The 11189-nt window shown below is 50.1% G+C and overlaps 1 protein-coding gene across 1 annotated transcript; it reads left to right on the top strand.

The window, feature by feature from the left end:
• The first annotated feature begins 10042 nt into the window (after positions 1–10042).
• On the top strand, positions 10043–11055 carry LOC113489286 (E3 ubiquitin-protein ligase RNF13-like). Its single transcript, XM_026864898.1, is given in 5 exon segments — positions 10043–10238; positions 10241–10329; positions 10332–10631; positions 10634–10837; positions 10840–11055. Coding segments are annotated over 5 exon segments (1005 nt in total).
• Positions 11056–11189: the final 134 nt, after the last annotated feature.

Raw genomic sequence — 11189 nt, 5'->3', positions numbered from 1 at the left:
ATCGAAACCAATGCGGCAACATGTTTTACCACATCAATCTCAGGGTGCCTACACTTGGATTAGCATGTCAGGCCAGCTTTCAGCGACTTCCTTTGGTTCAAACTTAACCTGCTGCTTCTCCTGTGCCGTAGGCTGCTCGAGACCAGCTGCGAAGCATCATTGTACAAGACAGAACATATGCACAAGTAAACAAATTAAGGCTATCTCCAAAACAACAGGCCCCTGGCTTCCTGGAAGAGCTGCAAAGAGAAACTTAATCAACAGCAGCGGGTGAAACGGTGAAGAGGAGGAGGTGGACCTCTGCTAATGAAGGCGATGCTCTCAGATTGCAAATGCTTGCTCGCAGCACGCGAGGAGGCAGCGGCGGGGTCAGCGCCGGCGACACGAGAAGCGCACAGATCTGGCACTGATGATGGCTCCAAGGAAACCCTGGTTTTCACAGCACAGAGCAGCCAGTTTAAACCGATGCAGAAAAAAAATCACAAGGAGCTAAGCCAGGGTACAGGCTCAGCCTTGCCCCTGCCTGTTACAGTGGGTGAGAGCTCAGCTGTCGAGGCCAGATTAGGGCCGGTATCTCGGCCTCTCCAGGCCTCCCTGGCTCCCTCCCCAGGGGCTCATTACGGGTCTGAAGTTGCAGCAGTTAAATCAGTTGAATACCAAGACAGTTAAATCTCTGCACACCTCTGCGCAGATGCTTTGGTGTCAGTTTAAGCCTGCCTGCCACTGGCTTCACCTTGTGTCTTTAAATGAGGGAGTGCCAATGCGGGAAAAGAAAATAGCAGAAACCTTTCTGTTCACTTCCCAAGTGCAGGCAGGTCCCTCTCCAGCCTCACCCTGGAGCTGAGGATCCTTTTCTGTAAAAAAACCTCTGCCTTGACCCTATGGGCCCAACTGGACTGCAGTTTCTTACAGTGTATCCCCTTGGGAGCTCACAACCAGCAAAATTAAACCGTGACAAATTTTATTGCAAAGTGTGATAATTCAGCATTGAAGAAAATCCATAGTTTTAAAAAAAACACCACGTGCATGCACCTGGCTGTTTGCACCTCTCTCACCTTACATTATGGCCAGCTAAATCTCCCTGGTTTTCCTTTTACTCTGAAAGAGCAAGACAGACAGCATCTGTTCTCTTAGCAAACCTGGAAACCCTCTGAGATACCCCAGGGTCTCTCAGGCCAGTTCTTGCAGCCTGCCTCCTCGCTCTGCACACCAGACCCACCTCCCCTTGCCAAAGCAAGCTGCTGGAGAGACAACTGGGAGCCCCAGCTCCTCCTCACCTCGGGTCCAGGACTCAGAGCAGAGTCTGGTACTGAAGTCTTAACACAAATCCCCTGGTGTGATAACAAGCAGTCAGGGCATCTGAAAGCAAAAGCAAACTGGCCACAGTTTATTTGGGGTTACATATGCCATCACTGGGTCAGAGCTACTTTGCCTCAAGAGGATGCAACATCTGCTCGCAGCTATAAAAACAAAATTAAGTGTCTGACTTGCAATGGGTCAGTTTATTTGCATGGTCACAGCCGGCGCACGGTGCAAACATCCCGCAAGCAACCCAGCTAGGGGAGAGCACGCTCATGGCTAGACCTGGGCTAGACCTGAGCAAGCCTGAATTTGAAGTAGGGGCTGTTCAAATTTAAATCAAATAAAATACAGCTTGCCCCCAGTCAAAGGCTGAAAGGTATGAGCTGCTTCATTATGGCGTGAACCCTTGCTCATGAGCACAGGCTAAATGGAAAGGGAAGAAGTTTTCTTTGACAGATGAATGCCCACAGACAGAGCTACCACAGTTTATCATCATGTCTCCAGGTCAAACAGATGTTCCTTCCAGATACAGATGTGCCAACGGAAGAGATCACCGAAGATGCTCTTTGCTCCCTCCCTGCCAGATGTTCCTAGGCCTTGGCAGCTTACAGAAAAGTATTTAAAATAACTGACTGATTCAAGACAAGGGTCTCCTTAATCCTAAGCACTTAGAGAGGGTTTTTTATGCCCTAGATGTATAACTAGTTTATTATATTTTTAAAACTTCCTTAATATAACAGCAGAAGATTTGCTATTCATCTTAGGCAAAGCAAGAGGAAAGCTAGACTTACATTAAGTTGGAAGAAATAAGAAACATTTAATAACCTACATCTTATTATTGCGCAACTTAGTCCCCTACAAACACATGAGAAGAAATCAGTGTCTTCACTACTGTCAAATAAGGGGAAGTTCATTGCTTTTTCCTCTTTGCAATTCCCCTCTCTAGCTGGAAGAGCCCGTATCTGTGACTGAAATGTGGAAAGTCTGACTCTGCACAAGGATCAGCACCTCCATTTGTAAAAAAGCATCACGACTCTAATCCTCTTGTTCTCCCTGGTAACCAGGAAAGCTGCAATTCTTTATTTCTGAGCAACTTTTCTCTGTCGACACACACACAGGCACACCAGACTGAGCAAATGTGGAATCAAAAGCACCAGAGGAGCCCATTCAGCCGAGCACCTGCATTGGTCTGGGTGTGTTCCCAGTTCACACACCGGCACCAACGACTGGCACTGTCAGGGAACTCTTCAGGGAAATTATTCCTCGACGACTATTTCTGGATGGCAATACCTGTGCAGATGCCTGAGCATCATTACTGAGCACAGCCAGCACCCTTCCCTTTCTTAGCACCCTCTTTCCTTTTACCCTAGCATCATCTCATTTATAAATTTCTAATTTAAAATCCCAACTCCTTTCTGAAGAGGCAAGTTCTCCAGCCCAAGAAGGGACGTCTTTAGGCTGTTCCCATCTCAACAGGAGGGAAAATCCCAGCCCATGCTGGGTTGCAGGAAGCCCATGATCCCTACAGCATTTCTGCTGGCTCCTGGACGCTGAATGAGCTGTGCCTTACTGCTTTTGCAGCCTATGCTGATTTTCCAAGTCCTCTTCCAAGACAAATCGGCATCAAGGATGAGCAAGGCAGCTTGAGCCGCACAGACCTGCACGGCACTTGCAAAAGGAGCTCTGTGTCACTGAACTATTAAACCCTGCCACAGGGATGTGCCAGCTGTGGGCTGGCACATAGCTCCAAAGGTGGAGAGAGGCTCCATCCGCAGGTCCTCCAGCAGCCCGGAGCCCCCATACCTGCCCTGGTGGGATCGCTGCAGGAGGCTGTCAGTGCCCTACTGTGTAGCTGTCATGAAAAAGGAGGTCTCCAAAGGGCTGCGCAGGCACGAATCACACCTGAGCTGTGTAACATGTCAGGATCCTCTCCATGACTACTGGGAAAAGAGCTGCACATGGAGAGAGAGTTGCCTTCACAAGCCCGATCTGGCACGCTGCCACGCCAAGCTGAGATCCAGTTTGATTTTGGCTCCTGCTGCACAACCCCATCTCTCTCCCTGAATCCAGTAATTTTCAAATCTGGGTTTTTACTCGCTTCTCATCACTCATCAGCAGTGGATTGTGGGAACTAAACTCCTTGTTGTAAAGCAGCGATTCCATTTTCCTCCGGTCTTAAGCAGCTTCAATCCATCTTACTGCATTACAGAGCCCGCCCTGATTGTTCTGCTGTAGTGAGCAATAACAACTTGTACTTTGCAGATTACCCCAGGGAACCACGCTCCTGGCTCTGTTGTACCACCGGCTCTGCGGGGCGGGCACACATCTGCCTGCAGCACCCCCAGAGAGAGGGATGGAGCTACAGGAATAAATGTGCAGAGAACTTTAGGTGGGAAGATGTGGAAAAGCAAAGGGAGCTGGTGTGTGGCTAGTGGCCATGGGGAAAGCGGGGTGCCCAGTCCTGCAAGGGTTGGATATCCCAAGGGAACATCATGGGATGGGGGACAGGGAGAGGGTATTGGGGAGGGAAAGCAATGAAAAAATGTGACAAAAGAGAAAAGGAAGATGAGAAATAGGTGGAAGAGCATGTGCTTGTACCATTGTGCTATAACCTTGCGTGGAGAGCAGGCTGGAAAGCTGCTGTGACTGGGCTTCACTGGCACGGCCTGGAGGAAGGGCAAAACATGTTTTCAGCCATGAGACAGTGGCAGAAGCAGGTTTTTTTTCCCCCAAATTTCCTCCTTTTTCGCACACCCAAATTCTGCACGGCACTTCAAGGGAGGGGGGGGAAACACAGTTCCCTGTGAACAGCTCCCTCAGAGCTGCAGGTGCTCCCTGCAAGGCCCTGTCAGGGCTGCCACCGAGATCAACCACGGAAGGAAAGAAATAAAGATGGGAGAGGAACAGCCATGAGGGAGAGAAGATGGGGAGCTGAGGAGGAGGTGTGAGGGGCAGGCAGAGCCGTCCCGTGAGGCAGCAGACCTTGCGGAAGGACAGAGAAGCTTCTGGAAGGAGGCGGCCGGCCTGGGCTGCCTCAGGAGCCTGCCAAGAGCCTCCCGCCTGGGGCGGCGGCACCCCAGCTCCCTGTCCCCGTGCCACCAGCATGTGTCACCTACTCCTGTCCCCTTTCCGCATGGCCACCGTGGTCCTGTGCCTCCAGTGGGCGGGCAGCAGCCATGTCAACAGCAGTGGGCCGGGTGGCCTGGCTCTTGCTGCGTGCCTGGGGCTGCCCCTCTCCACGGGCAAGATGGCGGGTGGCCCTGCTCTTGGCCATGCCCACACAGCTTCCCTCAGCCCCCAGTGCCACAGGGCTGAGGCCACTCCTGCTCAGCGAGGTGGACACAAGATCACCCCAAACTCACCAGGCTTTGGGGACGTGGCATCAGGTAATGGGGAAATCGAGAGAGGGCCCGTGGTGGCCTTCATCATGGAGGTGAACATGAGGCTTTGGAGGAGGACCTGCCAGGCGGAGCCAAGGCCCATCATCCTCCTGGACGAGTGCTGCTTCTGGAATGACGTTGTGTGGAGCTTCAGCCGTCACGCCTGCAGGTGCTTCACCCACAACCTAGATCTCCTTTACCATGGTTTGATTGTGCCCCTCTGCAAGGTCACCAGCATCCTGGTCACCATGATAGCAGGGATCCAGCTTCTTGCAAGATGCACGAAGAGTTACCAAAGCTGGAGGGAGGGCAAAGAGCAGAGCAAGGAATGGTGGCCAGGGTGTCCCCCCAGCATGGTTCGGGGGGCTGCTGGCTACCCCGAAGACTGTGCCATCTGCCTGCAGGCGTGTGAGCCCGGCCAGGCGCTGAAGATGCTGTCCTGCTCCCATGCTTTCCACGGCAAGTGCATCGACCTGTGGCACTGCGCTCAGCCCGGGAGCAAGACCTGCCCGCTCTGCCTGTACAGCGTGACTGCGGTAGCGTTGATCTCCCTTGGTGCCCACAATAACGAGCAGGAGTAATCCGGGAAGGTTCACCCAAACTCCCACGTGGAAAATCAAGACACCCCCTCCATACGCATTCCCACCAGGTCTGTCTTCCACTCACCCTACAAATCCAAGCTCCAGCCAATGCCTCTCACGAAGCTTGAGCACAGTACAGGATGAAAAAAACCCCACAAACATGGAAATGTGGGAGTGGGGGATACAGACTGGAAGGACAAATGGAATTCTGAAGACGTAGCCTTGGCTCTGCCCAGTTTGGGCAGCTGATCACATACAGGTCTGCTTCACACCACAAGATTTGTGAGGGCCACAACCACAGAACAGAAGCAGTGGCTAGCTCTTGCCAAGCCCCTGGATGCCTCCTCCTCTTACTGTTTCTTAAGCTCTCCCTCCCAAAAGCCTGCACAGACGGGTTCATTCCAAAGGGGCCAATCACCACAGTTACCAGCTCATTTTTACCACAAAACCTAGGCTGACGAAACAAGCACAGTTCTCTACATTTTTTTTTTTATTTTGCATGCGGATAGTTAAAAAGAACAAAAACCCTGCTAAATGGAGATGATATTTTTGCTTTATGTCCAAGGCTTGTAGGGCACTTTGCCAAAAGTAGAAAAGGCAAGATATTATTTCCAGCACCTATATCTAATAAAGATGTCTCCCTCTGTTGCGAGGCAAACAACTGGAACTGGAATTCATTTCTAGACATGGGTACTAAGTTGCGGTGGCCCAGATTTCCTCAGCTGCCTTTATTAATTGTGGGTGTTAGCAGATTGTGGGTACTTCTGTAGCGGGTCCATAAAGCACTGCTTTATAATCTTCTGTATGCATTAGGGCCCAGATTATCATGCTTATACTTGGTGATAACAGAGCGGAGATTGCCTGGACCCCTGGGAAATCCAGGAGAGGCACCTGGTAGAGCAGAGGAGCACACGTGGCGGGGATGGTGGCGGGGACGGTGCACACAGCAGGGTTTGCCACCTCCCACAAACCCGCTCTCCCACAGCAGCACACAGCCAGGCACAAAACCTCTCCGCACGCACAACTCCATTTCTCATCCACCCAGCTTGCATTTTGGGTGGTGGCTCTTTCAGCTATCTATTCTGTAAAACATGGGTCATCCTTCCCTTTCATCCTAGATGAAAGGAGGTGGTTACATGCACCAGTTTCTAAATCAGCTCCTAGCAAAAGAAATCATTAACAACAGGGTGCAGGTCTGCCTTCCAGGCAGCTCGCTGCGGAGCTGGGGACTTGCTCAGTCAGCAGCGGGGAGGAAGCATGTCCCACATAGCTTTCTTTTAAGAACTGGGAGCACTGGAAGCATAAAGGTTTTCACTGGAAGGTCACTAGATGGCCCCAAATCTTCCTCCACAGCAAATCGCTAGTATTTCAGCTCTGGGAGCCTGGTCTTCGCTAATCCGATAGCGTGACCCCAAAGGAGCAGCATGCTCTGATAAGAAGGGCACCAAGCTAGAACCAGGGATACCTGCCAAGATGTCTTGAGCAAAACGTTTAACCCCGCATCAGCTTTTTCTGCTCCTGGCCTTTGGCTGCTGAGGGCAGGGAGAGGCTGTTGAGTGTCTGTGCAGTGCCACTGCCTGTGGACCCCAGACGCCAGCCTAATACAGATAAAGGACAAGAAGTCTGATTATGGACAAACTCGCATCATCCTACTGCCAGGCTGCTCTTTTCATGCTGCAAAAAGGGGAAAAAGCCATCTAGACTCATTCCCCAAGTTAAATCAGTGTTGGATCTGGAGGCTATAATGCATGTTTTGCTGGAGTTATAATGATGTCTACATAAGTCAGGCTCCCGTGCGTCTCTGGTACAGTTTAAGCTGTTTGGGCAGGACCAGACTTAGATTCTGCGAGCAGTTATGTGGGTCTAAATCAGCTTTAAATTCCTCTGTTTTGTGCAGACACTTCTGTGGAGTACAAGCAAAAGGAAGAGCTGGTTTTATATTCTAGCTCCTGCACTGACAGGTCCAAAGAAGAAGTATAAAGGAACACGGGGACTTTGGGAGTGGTGGGGTAAGTGATCAGTTAATAGAGGTAAATGGTCTTTTCCTTCCTTCCAGCTTGGATCTCTGTTCAAGTGGTAAAATGGGACCCGTTCCCTGTAATTGCTCTGTTCTTGCACACAACTGCTGTCTCCCACGTGTGGCTTGTTGACATTTAAATAAATTGCAATTATTCCAACAGAGTAGATTGCAGGGACTCCTGAGAAAATGGGTCAAGAATACGTCCAGGAGCATCTGCAATGTATTTAACAGATGAATATAATGGAGTAGGGCAGGATGAGAAGGATAGGACAGTGCTGGCTCTAATGAATGCAGCATGGGGCTGGAGACAGCCTGGCACAGCCCCACGCCGCGGCGGGATGCTCGGCTTAACCTCAGCCAGCAGCAGCCAAAGCCTCCAGGGCACTGAGGATGGAGGAGGCAGACAGCAGTGATGCAAATGGAAAGCGTGGAGGTAACCAGCGCAGACAGGGCACCACTTCGGCTCTTTGAGCGAAGACCATCTTGGCCAAAGTCCTTCTTCAGCCCTCCTCTCCTTCCTTCTGCAAAAGCATTCAGAGCTTTCAAAGGAGGCTAAGGGCTATCTCACACTGCCTGTGGGTGGCATATGGGTATCCTGCTCCCCACCCAGAGGTCAGCTTTTCCTCTTTCCTAACTCCCCAGAGCCTTCTCTGTACTCCATTCTCCTCTTTCTTGCCCTCTAGCCTCTCTTGAAGAGGATTCATCCTTTTGCCCACATCTCCCTGGGTTATTGCTAAGAGTTACGGAAATCCAGGTTGGAGACTGCAAACACCTGATTTCTCCTTTTATCCAAGGGTTTCGGTGAGCAGGCCGGGATTGCTGCTCGCTCCTGCCTTGCCAATTCTAGGATAGAAAAGGTGGTGCTGGAGCAGCCAGGAGATAACAGCACACAGAGCACAAAGGAGATCGGTCCTTGGTCCCACATCTCGGTCCTTGTCCAGCCCCAAAGACAGACCTACCCCTTATGCAAACAGCAGGTCACTGCCAGCACATAAAGCTTTGATCTAGAGGCAGAAATAGAGCACTGAGTGCAAGAGGCAAAGATTTTAAAGAACACTAGGATGATGGATGCCATTACAAGAAGCCTAAGACCAAACCAAAAATTCACCCTGAAAAAGGTCTCCCAGCGTACTTCCATTTTCTTCATCTCTCATTCTACTTAGAAAGCATTTGGCTTCTCCCCCTTCCCCAAACCTTTTCCTTGTTTTGTTTTTAAATGCATCAAAATGTCTCGCTGCAAGTGTAAAATTCTTTAGATGAGGGGAAAGTAAAATCGATTTGAAATCACAGCTGCTGGGAGTCTCTGGCGCACACACACACTGTCTACTGACATTTTCTGTAGCTCTTTTCCCAGTGAAATCTGTCTCAAGCAGAGCCCAAGGGGGCTAGTAACAAATCAGTTGCCTAGCACACGAGTGATTTTTTAACTACAGGTCCAACACAACTGCACTGGAAACCACAGGGCAACTCTCAAGTGGATCATTAAACAAAAAGGGCTGTTTGTTAAAAGGTACAGGTTTTTAGGGATTTGTGGTTCCGAACTGACCTGGGTTCATTGCATATTCAGACCTAGTTCATTCTGACAGCCAGGAGAGATATTGCAGTCTCTCAGGCTGGCATTCCTCTGGGCACTGAGCAGCCACCATACGAGTTGGGAATTGCCTGAAAGATGGGAGCTTCTGCTGTCAAACACTCTGGGAGGAAGGACAACACTTGTGCCTTATGTTTTCCACTTCTTTTTCAGCTTTTTCACCATAACCAGAATTTTAAAATCAGGTTTTTATAGCTAGAAGCTGAAGTCTTTTTTCAGCCATTTGATTTCCAGCAGCTGAGGTTTTAAAGTAAATAAGATGAAAAGCCCTAGGGCAAAAGTTGATGGTAGCCCTCCCAAGTTCATCCACCACCCACTCTCACAGTGGTAGGACAGGAATCCAGCAAGCTCAGTCCCAGCAAGACCCAAGTGTGTCAGCCCCCTCAGGAAATCCAGTTGCTCACTCAGGGGCCTTGAAGGTGGGTCTGCTCTCTCGGAAGTTTAGGCAGTGGCAGAGTGAAGCCACACAGGCAAAAAAGAGACTCAACTTCTGCTAGCTGCTGTTTTGATTGACAGTTGCTGACTGACTTATTTCAAATGACAAACCCCTTCTACCCTAAGCAATTTATTTGGCTTGGTATCAGTTCAAAGATCATGCTTACGGAAAAAGTGTGTGTTCACCCGACCAAACCAAGCTGCCACACGCCTCCCCCCAGCAGTGGACAGAGGCTAACAGCTTGTTCCCACTCTGCCACGTTTTCCAGGAATTGCTTTGGCCACCAGCATGAAACATTCCAGTCTGCAGCGGGCACGCAGATGATGGGGAGGCTCATTTATCCTGTCTGCACATCACTGGCAAAATGAGAGAGGGTTGGTACCCAGAGGGAGACGAAACCAGAAGATACGTGCAAGGAGCAGAACAAAAAGGAAGGGGAATAGAGATTTAAGCAGGTTGGCAGCAATGTTACATGACCCAGCCTTGAGAAACAGTCACTGGGTGATGTCACAGATCTGCAGAGATGATGTAAGGGTGTCGCTTATCAGCTGGAGACAAAAGAGACATGAGTTTTATCCTGGGAACCTCCAAACCTACAGAAAACCTGCAGATCTTCATCCTGCTGTGGCTCCAAGTCACGGTACGGTGAGAAACCCCCGTGATTGTTTTTTACACCTTTCCTTTGGTACTAGGCTGGAAATTTGTGTTCAGAGATACCCGACTGCATTCAGCATGAATCTTTGGCTTCAACTTCTTCACTCTGTGAATGCTGCTGCCTTCTACGATGCTGCTCTTGCAGAAGTCTTTGGTTACAATGACAGCTCTCTGTGTGTTGCTTTTAAAGCCCTGCCTGCATGCTTTGGGCCACGACCCCCGGCAGAAGGGCTGACAGGGGATTTAATGAGGATGATACCACCGAATGCTTGCCATGCAACCCTCCAGCACCAAAAAAAAAGGCCTCCGAGAGATATATTGCACTAATACAGGGGTATGATTGCTCTTTTGTCCAGAAGGTGCCCAGCACCATGCCCAGCAGGCTGGATACTGTGTGGCTGTCGCGTATAACGTGGATTCAGAGCAACTGATTACTGTGGTGGCTGACGACAAAGAAATCCAGCAGCTGATTAGGATACCATCACTCTTTACTGGACAATAGTTCTCCTCCACTTGCAAGGGCCTTTGCAATGTGAGACTGGGCCACACAATCAGATTTCTACCACCCAAATTCTATTTCTATTTGAGTCTTTGTCAGGATAATGCTGAAATGCTGCAGGAAACTTTAATCATGCAGGATTTCAGGGAGATGTGCTATGTCATTATGCCACTGTCAACTCAATTATGGTTGGCTTAAGCTGGTACAAGAGCACTCACGAGACAAAGCTTCACACATGCAAACAGGGATACAAATATGAGACCTGTGTGATTTGCATGGCAGTGTACAAGGAAGGGAACCTCCTGAAGATCCCGTCCTGTTCCCGTGCTTACCACAGTGCCTGCGTTGACCCCTGGTTCCTCACCCAGGCCAGGGAGAAGACACGTCCCTCCTCAAGCAGCTGGTGAACACCTGTGGACAAGGTGACGTCCCGCCGGAGCAGGCTGGTGAAGGTGTGAACAAGTTGGAACAGGACCACGAAGACAAAACATTTGGAGAAAGGCAAGAAGATGAACATGTTGGAGAGAAGAAATATGCTGTGAGCACAGAGGAAAGGGAAGGGTTTGATGCACTGGAGAACAGCTTCATTTGAGCTGTGACCAGGATAAGTTATCATTAAACCAAGGGAAATCTCCCCTGTGCTTTCTTTCAGCTCTTGCTCCAGGCTAGCTTTTATTGGGAAGCAATTAACACTGCAGCTTTGGCTCCCCTCCCCTGGTGTGTCCC

Source organism: Athene cunicularia (genome assembly GCF_003259725.1).
Source record: "Athene cunicularia isolate RWA chromosome 28 unlocalized genomic scaffold, athCun1 chr28_part1, whole genome shotgun sequence".
Lineage (NCBI taxonomy): Eukaryota > Metazoa > Chordata > Aves > Strigiformes > Strigidae > Athene > Athene cunicularia.
Note: the sequence above shows the minus strand (reverse complement) of the source record. Positions and strands in the feature narration are given on the sequence as shown.